The sequence below is a fragment of the Simochromis diagramma genome, unplaced genomic scaffold, assembly GCF_900408965.1.
Source record: "Simochromis diagramma unplaced genomic scaffold, fSimDia1.1 OVJJ01000208.1, whole genome shotgun sequence".
NCBI lineage: Eukaryota > Metazoa > Chordata > Actinopteri > Cichliformes > Cichlidae > Simochromis > Simochromis diagramma.
The window spans coordinates 3,495,272-3,510,060 of NW_024386789.1; the positions used below are offsets into that span (position 1 = coordinate 3,495,272).

At 40.8% G+C, this 14,789-nt stretch overlaps 2 protein-coding genes across 3 annotated transcripts; one reads left to right on the forward strand and one right to left on the reverse strand.

Annotated features, from left to right (window-relative positions):
• Window positions 1-1,121: 1,121 nt before the first annotated feature.
• On the forward strand, window positions 1,122-5,803 carry nubp2 (nucleotide binding protein 2 (MinD homolog, E. coli)). Of its 2 annotated transcripts, XM_040023488.1 has the most exons (7): window positions 1,122-1,254; window positions 1,684-1,799; window positions 2,671-2,869; window positions 3,144-3,298; window positions 3,543-3,653; window positions 3,866-3,935; window positions 4,375-5,803. In XM_040023488.1, exons 1-7 carry the CDS (start codon window positions 1,239-1,241, stop codon window positions 4,512-4,514), a joined length of 807 nt encoding a protein of 268 aa, XP_039879422.1. In that variant the 5' UTR covers window positions 1,122-1,238; the 3' UTR covers window positions 4,515-5,803. The 2 variants fall into 2 exon arrangements, with proteins under 2 accessions (XP_039879422.1, XP_039879423.1); XM_040023489.1 differs by lacking the exon at window positions 3,866-3,935.
• On the reverse strand, window positions 5,332-12,704 carry atp6v0cb (ATPase H+ transporting V0 subunit cb). The gene is made up of 3 exons (XM_040023490.1): window positions 12,629-12,704; window positions 7,882-8,065; window positions 5,332-6,377 (listed from the first exon to the last, which is right to left on the reverse strand). Exons 1-3 carry the CDS (start codon window positions 12,702-12,704, stop codon window positions 6,170-6,172), a joined length of 468 nt encoding a protein of 155 aa, XP_039879424.1. The 3' UTR covers window positions 5,332-6,169.
• Window positions 12,705-14,789: the final 2,085 nt, after the last annotated feature.

Below are 14,789 nucleotides of genomic sequence, written 5' to 3' on the forward strand. Positions count from 1 at the left end.
ATATATATATATATATATATATATATATATATATATATATATATCCGAATGACAGCAATATCAGGAAGAAGGAACACGAGAAGCTGGAGAAATACCAAGGGCTCAGAGAAGAGCTCGAGAGGATGTGGAGGGTGAAGGTAATGGTGGTCCCCGTGGTAATCGGAGCACTAGGTGCGGTGACTCCCAAGCTAGGCGAGTGGCTCCAGCAGATCCCGGGAATAACATCGGAGATCTCTGTCCAGAAGAGCGCAGTCCTGGGAACAGCTAAGATACTGCGCAGGACCCTCAAGCTCCCAGGCCTCTGGTAGAGGACCCGAGCTTGAAGGATAAACCGCCCGCAGGGGCGTGCTGGGTGTTTATTTATATATGACAAATAAAACTGAAAACTGAAAACTAACTGAAAGGAAAGAAGGGGAAAAATAGTCCCTTTCTATAATAAATTATTTGTAAATTATTTCATAAATAAAAAGGCAGACTGTGATGAGGTGTTTTGGTCTGTGCTGTTGTGTTTGTATTTCCCACACTGTATGTCTACAAAAAAGAAAAAGAGAAAAAAAAGGCTGAAAATGTGTGCACGTCTAATTCAGGCGAAGTTTTGTGTTTTAAATGGAAAGACGAATTGTGAAAACACATCTTCAATACGATACATTTAAGAAAAAGAGAGAACGCTAAAGAGGAAAATCAAATCCATGGGCATGGGTGTTGTGCGTCACTCCCAAATTTCTCTAAAATGGGCTTGGCACTCCTCTCGTAATAAAGTCTTATAACCCCAAAAACTATAAACCATATTCATCCGTCCCAACAAGTTGCTCTGTGATTTTTTGTGTGTTCCCAGTGAACAGCAACGTTAATAAAAGCATTTTTTTCTGCTTTTCTCCAAAAAGCGTTTACACAGAAGTAAAGTATTTTAAACACGGCACTTAATTAAAACTGTTGCTTTCTGATCAGATAACAGTCTCAACCAAAGATTAAAAAAAATGGCGTGGTAGGACTCTAGATTTCGACCCAGATTAAAATAATGATCACTATTATCATGCAGTCAAGGGCGAGTTTACTCTGTGTTTTTGAACGTTTGCTTCGCTCTTGAATGCAGCGCACTACCCTTCAGAAACCTATTGGTTGTGTTTAAAGAAAGGCGGGACTTGGATGTAGGATGTATTGTATGATTGGATAGGTGCTGCGTGACTATATCGGAAGTTGATCCCTCATGTTCTGTGCGCATATTTGATATCCAAAATATGGAAGAAATTAATGGTAAGTCGAAGTTACCGGCGAACAAAAGTATTCGCAGATACCTGCAGTTTTTAATTATCATATATTTTGTGTATTGTCATGCTAGGAGACGGTAGTTGACGGTTAATTTAGCCAATTAACTACCAGAAGCTAACTGACCGTTTCAGATTATGTTTGACTGTCGTTTGCTAAGGTTTAACCACCGTGTCGTTCAATACTCAGTAAAAGGCCTTCATCGCCTTAGAAAAGTGAAGTTTGTAATAAACATGTATAATTATATAGTTACTGTGCACTGTAACGACAGTAACTTGATGCTGAACTTGTGAACTGGGCTCGTGCCCTCCGCACTATCTAAAACCTGTTTCCAGATTAGGTAGAGTGTCTCATAGCTTGTTTAAATTTAAACTAATAAAGGCTTAATTTATTAGTTTTTTCTGCTTTTTAAATCAGATGGAAACTTGGGCCAGGTCCGACACGTTGTGTTGGTTCTGTCAGGGAAAGGAGGAGTGGGAAAGAGCACCATCACCACAGAGCTGGCGCTGGCCCTGAAGCATGCTGGGAAGAAGGTGAGCTTAGTTCATGTCAAGATATGCCACCATGTAGGGCTGTGCGATATGACCAAAATCTCATATCCCGATATAAGACATCTATCGTCCCGATAACGATATAAATCACAAAAATGTAACATTTTCTGTAAATTCTGTGAATCTTGGGCAGCTCGTATTGCCTGAAGTGTTTCCAGCTGCGCGTCATGTAGCTGGAGTCCAGTGTTTTAACCGATGCATGAAACTATACATTTTTAGACATAAGTTGTAACAGCCGCCGTTTTCTTTGTGAGTGTTTATTACACGGAGTGCTGTGGGGAAAAGCCTGTTCTAACGTTTGAGTCTAAGGTTTATTTTTTAGCACCTGGTGGCTCTTTTTTTACTTCTCATCCGTAAATAATCTGCTCTTTCACGTGATTCAGTTTATTTTGAAAAGTCTCAACAGGATCTTGAGCTTTATTGTGAAAGGTTTATGTGGAACATAAACAAGCGGACATGCGATGGTGTTACTGTCATTGTTGCTAACCACAACACATAAAAACAGGGGCTTGTCCATCCATAGTGTGGTTATATTAAATATAAGAGAAAGAGAGAACTTTAATATAGCCACTACAGTGACCATCAAAACATGAAAAAATATTACCGTAAACAGTTTATTTTGCGACACCACGAAACAAACGACAGACGTTTTTATATCGTCATCCGATATATATCGTTATATCGAACAGCCCTACCACCATGCTGTTATATTACAACACATTATAATGCTTAATTGGATTCATTATTTTTTTTAAATGGAGAAATCACCCATCAGTGTTACTGTTTTGTTTTGCTATGCCTGACTATGTTCATACAAATGGGAAGCTCATTCAGGAACTTCTGGTTTAATCAGGTTGGCATCCTCGACGTTGACCTCTGTGGGCCAAGCATTCCTCGTATGCTGAGTATGGGCCGGCCCGACGTGCACCAGTGTGACTCGGGTTGGGTGCCGGTATACACTGACACCCAGAAGAGCTTGGCCCTTATGTCTATTGGCTTTCTATTGGAGGACCCAGATGAAGCTGTGGTGTGGAGGGGTCCCAAGAAAACAGGTATCTGCTAGACTACTAATCTGAAAGGCTTGAACTGTACAAGACCTGTGAAGGTGCTCTTCAAGACATCCTTTGAGGTTTTGAAGAGCACCACAAACAAGCACCCTGTGCTTCCCAAGAATCTCCAACCCTGTGTGCATTCACAGTACTAAGTCTAGGTAATTGTGCAATGTGACTGTTTGCGTCACCAGCCCAGTGTTTGAAGACTTTGCTGTTGAGCTCAAGTTTCTTCTACCATTCATCCTATCCATGTCTGCATGTGCTTTACCCACAGCTTTGATTGGTCAGTTTGTGTCAGATGTAGCTTGGGGAGAGCTGGATGTGCTGCTGGTGGACACACCGCCCGGGACATCAGATGAGCATTTGGCCGTACTGGAAAACCTTAAGAAGCACAGAGTGGATGGAGCCATTTTGGTCACCACCCCTCAGGTACATATCAGAATGAGGCAAGAAAAAAAACACACGTTTTGTATAGTAAGGTAAATAAGAACACTGGCCATCACTGCACCTCTCTTGTGTAGTATTTTCTGCAAAGACCAAAATATGTTGTCATATATTCCTTTTATTGGGGTCATTATTACAGACAGAACTGCTGGACCACCTAATGCATGCTAATAAAAACACTCTTTTATGAATGACACTCAAAGTAAGTTGGTCATGTATTTTCTTACAGGCAGTATCTACAGGTGATGTGAGAAGAGAGATCACCTTCTGCAAGAAGACAGGTGTACGGATCCTGGGGATCGTAGAGAACATGAGTGGATTTGTTTGTCCACACTGCTCTGTGAGTGAGCCTTTATGCTGCTGTTTATTTGTTCTACTGAAATATACAACTTATCAGACACTGTGCTCCTTTTAATATGTCCTCAGTTATTTACTCACCAAACTATATGTTTATTTAGCACTCTTCTAGTCTTATCTCCATTTTTTTGGTTCTCCATTTAGAATAACCTGATTTTATTTTAATCATTACCTTTTTCTTTTTTTTTTTTTAAGGAGTGCAGTAATGTATTCTCAAAGGGTGGTGGTGAAGAGTTGGCCAAAATGACTGGGTCTGTGTTTCTAGGTGAGAGTCACAGCAGTGAATTACTTGTAATGCTAGCATGCAGCCACAAGGTGTCTCGGTACACTAGCAGGAAGTGTCACTCCTGACCCACCAGTCATGATTCTGGGAGTTTTCCATCACTTCCATGCTGCTTAAAGTTTATGCAGACACTTTGTTCAAAAGAATGATGCATAACTGATCAGTAGGTGTCACTCAGATGAATAGATAATTCAATAATTTCTCCTGACTGCCTAACCACTTTGTGTGAAAATCAATAATGCAGCTAGATCAGCTTACCAGTGGCATTGAGTCGCCAGCTTTAGCCAGCACACAAAACTATAGCACATTTCATCAATGACTAATTTGAGTTGCACTACTAACAGAGGATGCTGGGATGTGTATTAAGAGTTAACCTCATGTGGTTCATGTAGGATCAGTCATCTCTTTTCACTCATTTCAGGTTGTGTGCCATTGGATCCTCTTCTCAGCGCCAGTATAGAGGAGGGCAGAGACTTCACACAGTCATTTCCTGACAGTGCCACCTTCAGTGCCATTAGCAGTATTTCTCAGACTTTGCTCAACAGCCTACAAACTGACTGAGACAGATTTTGCATAGTTGTGCTGTGAAAACTACATGAGAAGTGTTGACTTCCAGCCTTATGTAACCATTTACTGATCATGCTGGTAGTATCCGTTATCTCTGCTGCACAGCAGACTTTGTGCATATGTCTGCTGAAGCTGCACTTGTTGTGGTTTGAAGATTGTCGGCTCCGAGCGCGGAACAAAACAAAGAGATAACTACTGTTAACAACTCAGCTGACCTTTCTTTGTATGTTGGTCTGTAATACGATGGCAAGCTGTGCTGCCCAAGAGAGGCTTTAAACGACAATAAAATATGGAGTACTGAAAACGCTACAGTCTGTGTGTTTGGACGCAAGTCAAATCTAAGTTGGAATCTTCTTTAATTCAATTGTGAAAACATTCACGTCGACACATCAGGATAAATTCAATACCAGTGATAATACAGGTTTGTCGATTGGTGCTTCGGTAAAATGCGTCAGCAGCAGTGCCATTTTCAGAAAACAGACTCCAGATCAAATTGGTCAAGTCCATGTAGGAAACTAGGTCGAATTTTGCATACTAATCTCCCTGTTACATCCTACAACACATCTCCCAAACACCATTTAACCCTCATTTTTTGCAATGATATTATTTAAATCTGATATCATAAATCTTGATTCTTGATCTGGATCATAATCTTCTGAAACCAGCCTGTGCTTCAGGTTCATATTCCAACAGCAACAAAACACTAAAACCCATGCAGGATTCTTACGGCTGGAATGTGGAAGAGATGAAGTACATCCACGGATGAGGGGAGGAGAAGGGGGCAGGTGAATAAGATGGAGAGGAGATGAAATGTGGAAATTACACTTGTGAGACCCCAACACAGGGCACACACACACTTTTAATGCAAACAGCAGTACTACAGGAAAAACACTGAAGTTTGAGAATGGTCGCAATGATTAGAATACAGCTACACATAAAACTCCCACTCCACCAGCAACATACTAAAGGCAATCTTAATTATTAAACCAAGAATTACATCCAGAGGAATTCCAACCACTTATCACGATTAACCCACAGTGCATTAAATCTATCTATATAGATATTTATATGTCTATATATTTATATATGTATATATCCTGGGGAATTAAGAGACTTTTGCTGCATTAAACAGTTCAAAGAACAATTTCTTATAAATAAAATCAGTGGAAAAAGAAAAAAAAAAAAAATTTTTTTTAGTCCATACACATTTCTTTTTACAAATAGATCCTCAAGATTAATGCAGAAACTGTGTCAACTCCCAGGCTGATATGGGAGGAGAGGGGGGGGGAGAAAAAAAAAAAAAAAAAAAAAAAGAAAGAAAAAGAAAAGAAGCTGTGCGGCCCTTTGGTCAGCTCTCTAAGACCAGAGGCCAAGCTGCCCAGGCTGGCCTCAAAGCCTGAAATAAGTGGAGGGAGAAAAGGAATCTTCATCATACAGTTGTTTTTAAACACACGCACACACCCACACACGAGACAGACAAATCACTACATTGCGCATTTACAAGTTGACTATCAAATTGGGACGACTGTACACATTGTTGAGATAAGACCATATTTATGGAGCCATTTTAATTTATTTTTACTCCTCCTGCATCACTTCTTTCATCTTGCGTGCCAAAATCCCCCGCCCAAACCCGTTCCTCTCTCTTTTTAACCTTTTGTGGAGAGGATGAGAGCAACAATGAGCCCATAGAGACCCAAGACCTCAGCAAAAATCAAAATGAGGATCATGCCCACGAAAAGCCTTGGCTGCTGAGCTGTGCCCCTCACGCCCGCGTCGCCGACAATGCCGATCGCAAAACCTGCTGCCAGCCCGCTGAGGCCCACACTCAGCCCAGCTCCGAGTTGGAGGAAACTCCTGCACAGAGAGAGACACAGACAGTGGTCAGCACAAAGATGTTGCTTTAACCTTTGAAGTTGACACGAATCAGAGCATCTTTAAGACTAATGTGACTAATCACAGCCTGTCCTTCGATACAAGTCTAGTGACCCGAAAAGCTGATATTTCTTTTACAAGCTGTAACCAATGCAACATTTTATTCAATCACCAACATGTTCATTTGATTCTTCCCCCCAGTTACTGAGTCATACTGTTGAATCTCAGTTCAACAGTATGACTCATTCCCCATTTTTCAATTAACAGACTTTCCTTATAGCAAGGGACTCGATAGCCCAGGCAAACACTCAGAGCAGCTAAAAGTCTGATGATACTGAGTAAAAGTCATTCTGAAATTTAAAAAAACAAAAAAAACAAAACAAAAAAAAACAAACAAAGTAGATCATGCGGTGTTCATCTCCAGATCATTACACCTTTCCATTGTGTAGTAACAAAAACAAACAAAAACAAACAAATCATGTGCATTACTCAGTGAAGTGCGTAAAAAAAACCCCACAACACTTTTACTTCTTTTAAAAAAAATAAAATAAAAAAAAAAAGCAGTTTCAATAGCTTATTACTTTTCCTGGTAAAGCTCCCTGTATATGGCCATACTGCACACTGCCCATACTGTCAGGCATTACAACTGAATAAATGAATTAAGGTAGAAATCAAGGATGTTTAGAACAAATTTCTTAATATTTATAATAAACATGGAGTGTGAATAATTGTCCGTCTTGATCAGTTATCCCCACAACAGATTGGCGACCGTGAAACAGTTTGCTACGGAAAAATGTGATATCCGACCTGCCAGCGAATGACTGCTGGCTGGTGCTAGGTGAAACAGGCTTACAGTGCTGGACTGAAAACTTGCTTGTCATTGATTTGGTTGCTAGCAGGTTGTCATGGTTGCCCAAGGTTCAAATGGAAGAGGCTGACTTCTCTCCAAACCAACTACTTTCCAAGTGGTAGTAAGGCTGAAAAGTGTGAAAGAAACCAAAAACGTCTGCACTTGTTCAAGTTTTACCACCACTTGGCTCCTGGTTGGCAACTGTTTGCAGAGAAGTCTGAGTTGTTCGTGAAATTATTGGAAAATGCAGCAACCAAAGCAATCATAAGGTGGTTTTTGGTGCAAATGGCCTTTTTCACCTAGTGCCTGCCAGCAATTGCTTACTAACTGATTGAGATTTTATATATTTTTATACATATATCTCATCTTTATACTTTTGTGACTTGGCCTTAGATAATGAGGGACTTTACACTCTTGATTTTCAGCAGGAATTTTCTTTGCCCTGTTCAACCCAGAACTCATTATTTTGAGCGAGATTGAGAGAACGTCCTTTAATGAGTGAATATTCCAAATTAGAGTACACACAATGAAATCCAAATTGTCTAAAAGCAGAACTGGACAGTCAGTCTTTCAGAAAGAAAGAAAAATTGCAAATTGTGCATCTATAGAAAATAATAATTTGTCAGGCGAACTCACTTGTAAAGAGACTGCTTCTCTGCAGTGTTGTTGGCAATCAGCACTGCTACTACCAGGCCGTAAATGGCTATGATACCCGCCATGACAACAGGGATGATTGACTTCATGATGAGCTCTGGCCTCATCACAGACATGGCAGCAATACCTGTACCGCTCTTGGCTGTGCCATAGGCGGCTCCCAAGGCTGTAAGGAATGACAGAAACGATAACGCGTTAGATAAATAAAAACACAGCAAACTAGAGCACATAAACTACAATGCACAGGTCACAATGGGCTGGCAGACAGATGACTGAACCCAGAGGGCAGAGCTGAATAATGAAGCAGAAGCGAAACAGGAGATGGAGCAACGACACAGCTGTTAGTTTCTGTTCCCTTTAAAAATCCAACATGGCTCTACTTGGGAAATTTTCCCCTTCAAATTGAAACCAATGAAAACATTTTCTACAAATACAGATTTAGACATTTAAATATGTATTCTCATTCAACCAATGTCATTTCAGAATTAGGCTGCAGAGCTGTATATATCACACTCTGAAGAACTTTGGGCTTCAGTACACACAAAACTGCAGTGTGAATACATATTTATTCACAACCCTGCAACATCTGCTGTGTACCATCTTTAGCCTGTCAGGCTGTAAAGTAATGGGGGACGTAGAGAACAAAAAGCTTCACCAACAAATTTAGCTCTGCTGATCTGTGACTTACAACGGCACCATCTGCGTCACACACAATCAAGTCTGACAGCAGGAGCAGAGTAAAAGAAAAATCAATAGTTGCCCGTTTCGAAATTAGAAAAGCATAGTATAAACAAATATAGAAGAAAAGACATCCATTAACAACAAGTCATAATTCTGCCTGACAAAAAAGGTCAATGTGGCTCATTTCTCAATATACAAACAAAAGGCTGAAAGAGGAGGGTCGAGAATCAGAGAGGCTGGTTTGACAAGGTTTCCTCTGTCAAAGGTGTGTGCACATTAATGCAAACCTGTTCATTCACTTCAAAGCAAACAGCTCAAAGCTCTGACCACACACTGCTTACATTCTGTATGAGCCACCATTTTGGCTGTAAACACATTCACATTTTTATTGGGAAATTTTCAGTTTTCACAAATTCAACAATATTGCTCAATACAGCCTTTGCACTCAAATGTTGTTACCAAGCTGGCAAATCCCATGTAACAAAATATTTGAGAATTTGGGGGGGGGGGGGATCTCTAACCTCTCATTTATGAGGCCGCTATGATCTTAAGCTGACCTTGTCATATCAGTGGTATAAAAACCAAAGCCCTGACAATGTCATTTTCTTGGCTCTCTGTAGCCAACACGCAGATGATGATTAAATCTGAAAAGTCTCTTGTGAGATCATCCTTTGAGACAGCCTCCTGGTAAACACAGCCCGAGGTGTCCTGCACTGTGTACAGCCTGGAGAGATGGCTTTCTGGTTAGTTTAAATAAAACTAGCTGCGAGGATATCTGGCAAACAGATCTAGAGACAGACAGGAAGGAGATTCAGGCCAATCCACAAATGTGCACATGGCAGCCAGCCCACACCCCCACACCCCCCACTACTTATATTGATTTAACATCAGACTGATGATATCACTAGAGGTTAAATCACTCCTGCTCATCTACTCAGATGTGTCTTTGTATGACTGGGCATTGTTTTTTGTGAGAATTGCAAGAACCAAAAGAAGTGAGAAAAAGATAGTTTTGCTTTTCATTTTGACTTTGGAGGTGCCAAACTTTCAGCCGGGGGTGTAAATGCTTTAAATTAGACGTGACACTGACCGAAGTGCTTCAATATAAAAACTGATTGAGACAGCAGCGATGTTTAAAGCATTTTCCCCAAAAGAAAACTATTATATTGATAAACCAAATGACTACAGGGCAATATGCTAACACACTTCAGCCTTCGTCTATTTAAAAGTTTAGAAAAATTCAGCCGTCCATTATCAGTGAGTGTAATACATTACAGTCAGTAATATAATCCCTCGACTATTCTTTCTTGGTACGTTTGGCTTCACTCAAGCGTGACAGGTGAGCGCTGATAAACATTCTTATTCTGTCCTGATGATTAACAGTTTGATGTGTGGCAGAATGGTTTCTACAGTGGTGTGGAAGAAAAACCTCTGGATTTTAATCCTAATCCCCGCAGCGTAGGTAAAGAGCTTTTCCTCCTTTCCACCCACAGAATATTTTATGTATGGGATGCCCTTATGACGTCTTATGATGTCAGAGCAGGAGGTGCCTGCAGCTAGAGATGATCTTGCATGCGAAATGCCTACGCAGCAGACAGCCCATCCGTCTGCCATGAATGCAGATAAATGGGGAAGCACTGGTTTTGAGGAAAGAAAAGAAATTCAACATGAAACTGCAATTTCTTCATTCGAAAACCGTTAACCAGTCTTAGAAAACAGGACTTCTAGCCGCAACTTGGAAAGGAAAAGATGCTGGTTGTGAAAACTAAGACTTGCCCTGACCGATATATTGCATCAGAAGCTTGAGGGGGGTGTCTAGAGCCTATATGTGCCATCACCAATCATCTCTCAACACGGAAGACAGAGAAATAACGCAAATGTTAATTAAAGGTCAAGTAACTAAAAATCACTTTCTAAAAATGATTAAGCAGAAAAAAGAAAAATAAGCTTTGCTGGAAATCGAACATTTACTGCAGCGCAAAAGAAGCAGTTTTTCAAGCAATGAACATGCATCGACCCCACAATCAGTAGGTTTGTCAATCAGGATATAAATCTACATTTTATTTTTATTGGTTCTGCAGAGAGAAAAGGGTGCTGTGGTGATTCATGAAGGAGGAGAAACAGAAAGAATGCTGCCACAGGAGAAGTGCTACTTGTCCCACAGATTATAACACCCTGAGAGTATCACCTGTTCTTAGCTAAAGATCACTAAAACAATTCATTATCACCTGACACCACTGCTGCAACTCACAGCATGTGACAGCAGGACGCCAAGTGCCGTTATTAAAAACCAAGGCCTCCACTTATTTCAGCAGATACGTTCAAACATTTTAAAATATTCTATTGTAAGAATCTTTAGCCAACCCCCTAAAGTACAACATGCTGAGAATAAACTTAAATGGCAGCCACTATTTTAGAGCTCATGTACACTGCAGTGATTGATGTCACAGAAGCACAGGCAACAATTCATGTTAATGAAACCACAGAACAATTAGACTGCTCAAAGCTGAAGCCCGATTCATAAAAAGTCCCCATTTTCATGCAAGCATGAGCCCCCTTTCTTCTCTGCAGTGTCCCACTTGTTACTCTTTCACCATCACAGACTTAAAAATAATAATAAGTATTCTAACATGGGACAATTGCATATAACACATGATTAATCGCTGGGCATTATTACTTATTACTTGCACTCATATCATACTTGAATCTGAATTGCTGCAGCTCATGAAATCTCATGATGAGGTCTGAAAATGCCAATTTTTCACAGATCTTGTGATGTCTTGAAAAAAGGTATCAACAAGATAAATATGACAGAGCTCCCTCATGCCTGGAGTTACAACTCTGTAAATTGGTCAATTAGTGGCTTGGTGGTTTAACTGTTGCAGCATGATTGTAAACTTTGTCAATGTGAAATTATTTTTGAAGTGTGGAAAAACATTACTGCCATTACACCAAATTAAAGGAAGAGAAGTATTAAATTAGGAAATAGCCCATAAAACAATTGTGACCTGTAATAAAAAACAAGCAGGTATCAAAGTTCACTTTTTATATTACTTCCCACTTTCCATCTTAAAGCCCTGAAACCAGTCATGTTGAAACTAGTTAACAATGACTTGATATTTAAAACAATTCCCTGCTGACTTCTTAACTTTAACATCCTGAAGTTAACGTGTAAGAAGATAAATACCCAGATGGCATTTCCGAGTCAGAAGGCTCATCATGTGATAATCATGTGATCTTGTGTCATTCCTTACACCAATAAGGAAGTTAACCAGCTGATCCTGGTTTCCAGTGCTCAGTTGTAAGAAAGAGGTTTTCAACCAACCAGTAATTTCGATAACACGCTACAAACAAAACTCAAACAGTTTATGTAGAGCGAAAAAACTCGAGCTTTACGAGTTTCACTTTCTAAAATTGCGTCCTTTCTTAATACAACTCCTACAACTTATTACTCAACACCTTTGTAGCCTTAATGCAGCAGGGTGGCATTTTAGAGGAAAGTGGCAATCAACCCAACATGCCTAAAAGAAGCACCCTAACAAAAGGCTGTGTTACGAGCGAACCATATTACAACTCAGTCTCATAATACTACTTTATTTGAATAGAGTATTGGCACGATCGTATATGTTCGCATCCCTTCCTCTCTCGTGCTTTTTGCTTTAGACAAAACAAGCTAACGCCAGAGCTAACTTTCGTAGTCGTCATCAGCTAGTCAACTAGCTTTGACTAGTCCTCGCAGTCTCATGGTGAAGCGGGAAGGCTAGCTGTGACAATTGTATTCACAAAGAAATACAAAATAAAAATTAGCAAGTTGGGAACACGCCAACAATCACTGGCTGCACCAGCGAAGTCTAAATAAACGACTGCTCGAGATTAGCTTTGCCACGATAGCGGGCGGCCCTCACACTTAGCTCGGAAAGAAGTACTATGGCTGAGATCGCCGCGTTGGGACACATGCACACACACAAAAAGGATTAAGCTGCAAAAGAAAACGGCACCACTGGTTAAATAATAATTGACATATGAAATATAATCCTTTTATAATTACCGCTGAACACCATCGCCGCAGAGGCACCCATCGCTGAGAAGAACGGGGAGTACTCGGGGCCTTCGGAAGACGACATTCTTTCTCACGCTTTACGGTAAAAAAAAATAAACTAAATATACAAAATTAATTATATCTGGTGTGTCAAAAAGCGCACTTCACGAAACCTGTCGAAGGCCACGGAATTGAAATGCTGAAGCGACTATACTAAGAAGGAACCTTCTTGTCGCCTAACCTAACAGTGTAAACGAAACAGTCACGACTCCTGCGATAAATACCCGGCGCAGCAGTACAAAATGGCGAAGCGGAAAATATCACCTGACTGGTCGTACGGACAAAACCTATCACTGACAGGGTGAGAGGGGGGCGCAGTAAAAAAAAAAAAAAAGGTTAATGATTTACTGTTCGACACAGACTGTTTACGAAAGAAAATGTACGGGTTTAAAGCGATGTTTTAATGACGTAGTCTGAGCAAAAACAGCGTTTTTGTTCTTTCTTTTCACCTTTTATTTTAAAGGTCACCCCTATTGTGCTTCACTTTGGTATGCTCCGCTGCAGGCTTTCCCTTTGATATCTACATTTAATTCACCCTTCTGAAGAATGAGGACGAAATGTTGGGTGAAAGCAATAGATATCTTATTTATTATTTTCTACACCTTGCACCCGGGCTAGGGCCATTTAGTGGAAGGTGGTTTACAGTCAGGTGTGATATGCAGCAGTGTACCACATAACAGTGGGAGAATCCCCATTTCACTGAGATTAAGAAAGAGGAAGGGGTCATGAGAGCTCGCACCCCGAGTTAGAGATGAAGAATGTCTGCATGTGTGACTCAGAGAGAGCTTGTGCAGTCCCCATGCCTCCTCCTCTCCTCCCATCTATTCCTCTTACCCTGCTCACTCTGCATTGCCTAGTCAAGTCAGCACTACATGCAGGCCCCCTCCCCCAGTGCTACTGTAATAGCCCCATGACTCGTGATGCCATTTCTCCACAAGGACCACAGGCCTCCTTCCTTTCGATCACTTTAACTGGCCAGTATCTTAGTAAATCAGGGGTATAAAACAAGAACAGAACATTTGGAGATGGGGATGGTGTGTGTGTATGTGTGTGTGGTGATGCTGATAGCAAAACGGTCACTATGAATGAAATGACTTTCATTTCTGTTTTCTCTTTTTCTGGTCCTTGACTGAACACTCATTGATCAGGGAAGGGGGTGGGGGGGGGGGGGGGGGGGGGTGAAGAGAGAGGTGTGTAGCATTTCAGCTGAGACTGGATTATAGTGTTCATACTCAGAGCCTATTTAATAGCATGTAATGTGATAGTCTACATACCCACTTCATTGATCCCTGTTTGTTTTGAGTAAATGGTAATGACTGTGTTGTAAGGAGAGCATACGTTATAATTTATTGGCTGATCTCTGGAATTACTTTTAAGGAAGGGAAAGAGGGAACTGTGAGAAGTTCTCACAAGGGCATCATGAAAGGCACGTTTGCTACAAAGTGTCAGTGCACACTGTCATCCTTTAGCTTTCAGTGATTCTGCTCAGTTCCACACATGTTATATGTCATAGATAATGTAAAATTTGCCCTTTATATAACAACACTGAGATACCCAGTGTCTAAATTTACATAAGAAACAAAAATCCTCGACATCATTTTAAACACACACACACACACCCCAGTACCAGCTCCTGCAATATTCAGTCTTTGAATCAGATCAGTACTCGTTGGGACCTCCTCAGCCTGTGTTTTAACCCACCCACTCACTAAGCCAAGTGGCAGGGGTGGCGGTCAAGGAAAAGACCAGTCTCAGTGTACTGTTAAACACTTAAGCATCTTATTCCTCGAGGCTAAGAAGCATGGTTTTTCAAGGAGATGCGCCAGACCAGCATCCAAAGGAGCAGCTAAATATAGCCGTGCATGTGCGATTAGGAGAGTGTGAATCCTGAATGGAGAGCACAGCCTTGGTGAGACAGAGTCAATTCCACTTACTGTAAAAGAAGGAATTACTCCACTCCTTCGCCATTTAAGCTGCTGCATCTCTGCAAATACATTACAGCGAGGCACGCACACACACACACAACTGCAAATCAGTTTGCGCTTTTTTAATTTATATGACTGCACTGACACTGATTGCTTGCACATTGACATGCCAAATAAAATGTCTG

Bases quoted from the DNA above. Each gene is read 5' to 3' on its own strand.
- atp6v0cb (XM_040023490.1), bottom strand. From the start codon at position 12,704: ATGTCGTCTTCCGAAGGCCCCGAGTACTCCCCGTTCTTCTCAGCGATG. The intron at 8,066-12,628 runs GTAATTATAAAA...CATTCCTTACAG, and splicing joins TGCGGCGATGGTGTTCAGCG to CCTTGGGAGCCGCCTATGGC. The intron at 6,378-7,881 runs GTGAGTTCGCCT...CTCTCTGTGCAG, and splicing joins GAGAAGCAGTCTCTTTACAA to GAGTTTCCTCCAACTCGGAG.
- nubp2 (XM_040023488.1), top strand. The intron at 1,800-2,670 runs GTGAGCTTAGTT...TGGTTTAATCAG, and splicing joins TGAAGCATGCTGGGAAGAAG to GTTGGCATCCTCGACGTTGA. The intron at 2,870-3,143 runs GTATCTGCTAGA...CTTTACCCACAG, and splicing joins GAGGGGTCCCAAGAAAACAG to CTTTGATTGGTCAGTTTGTG.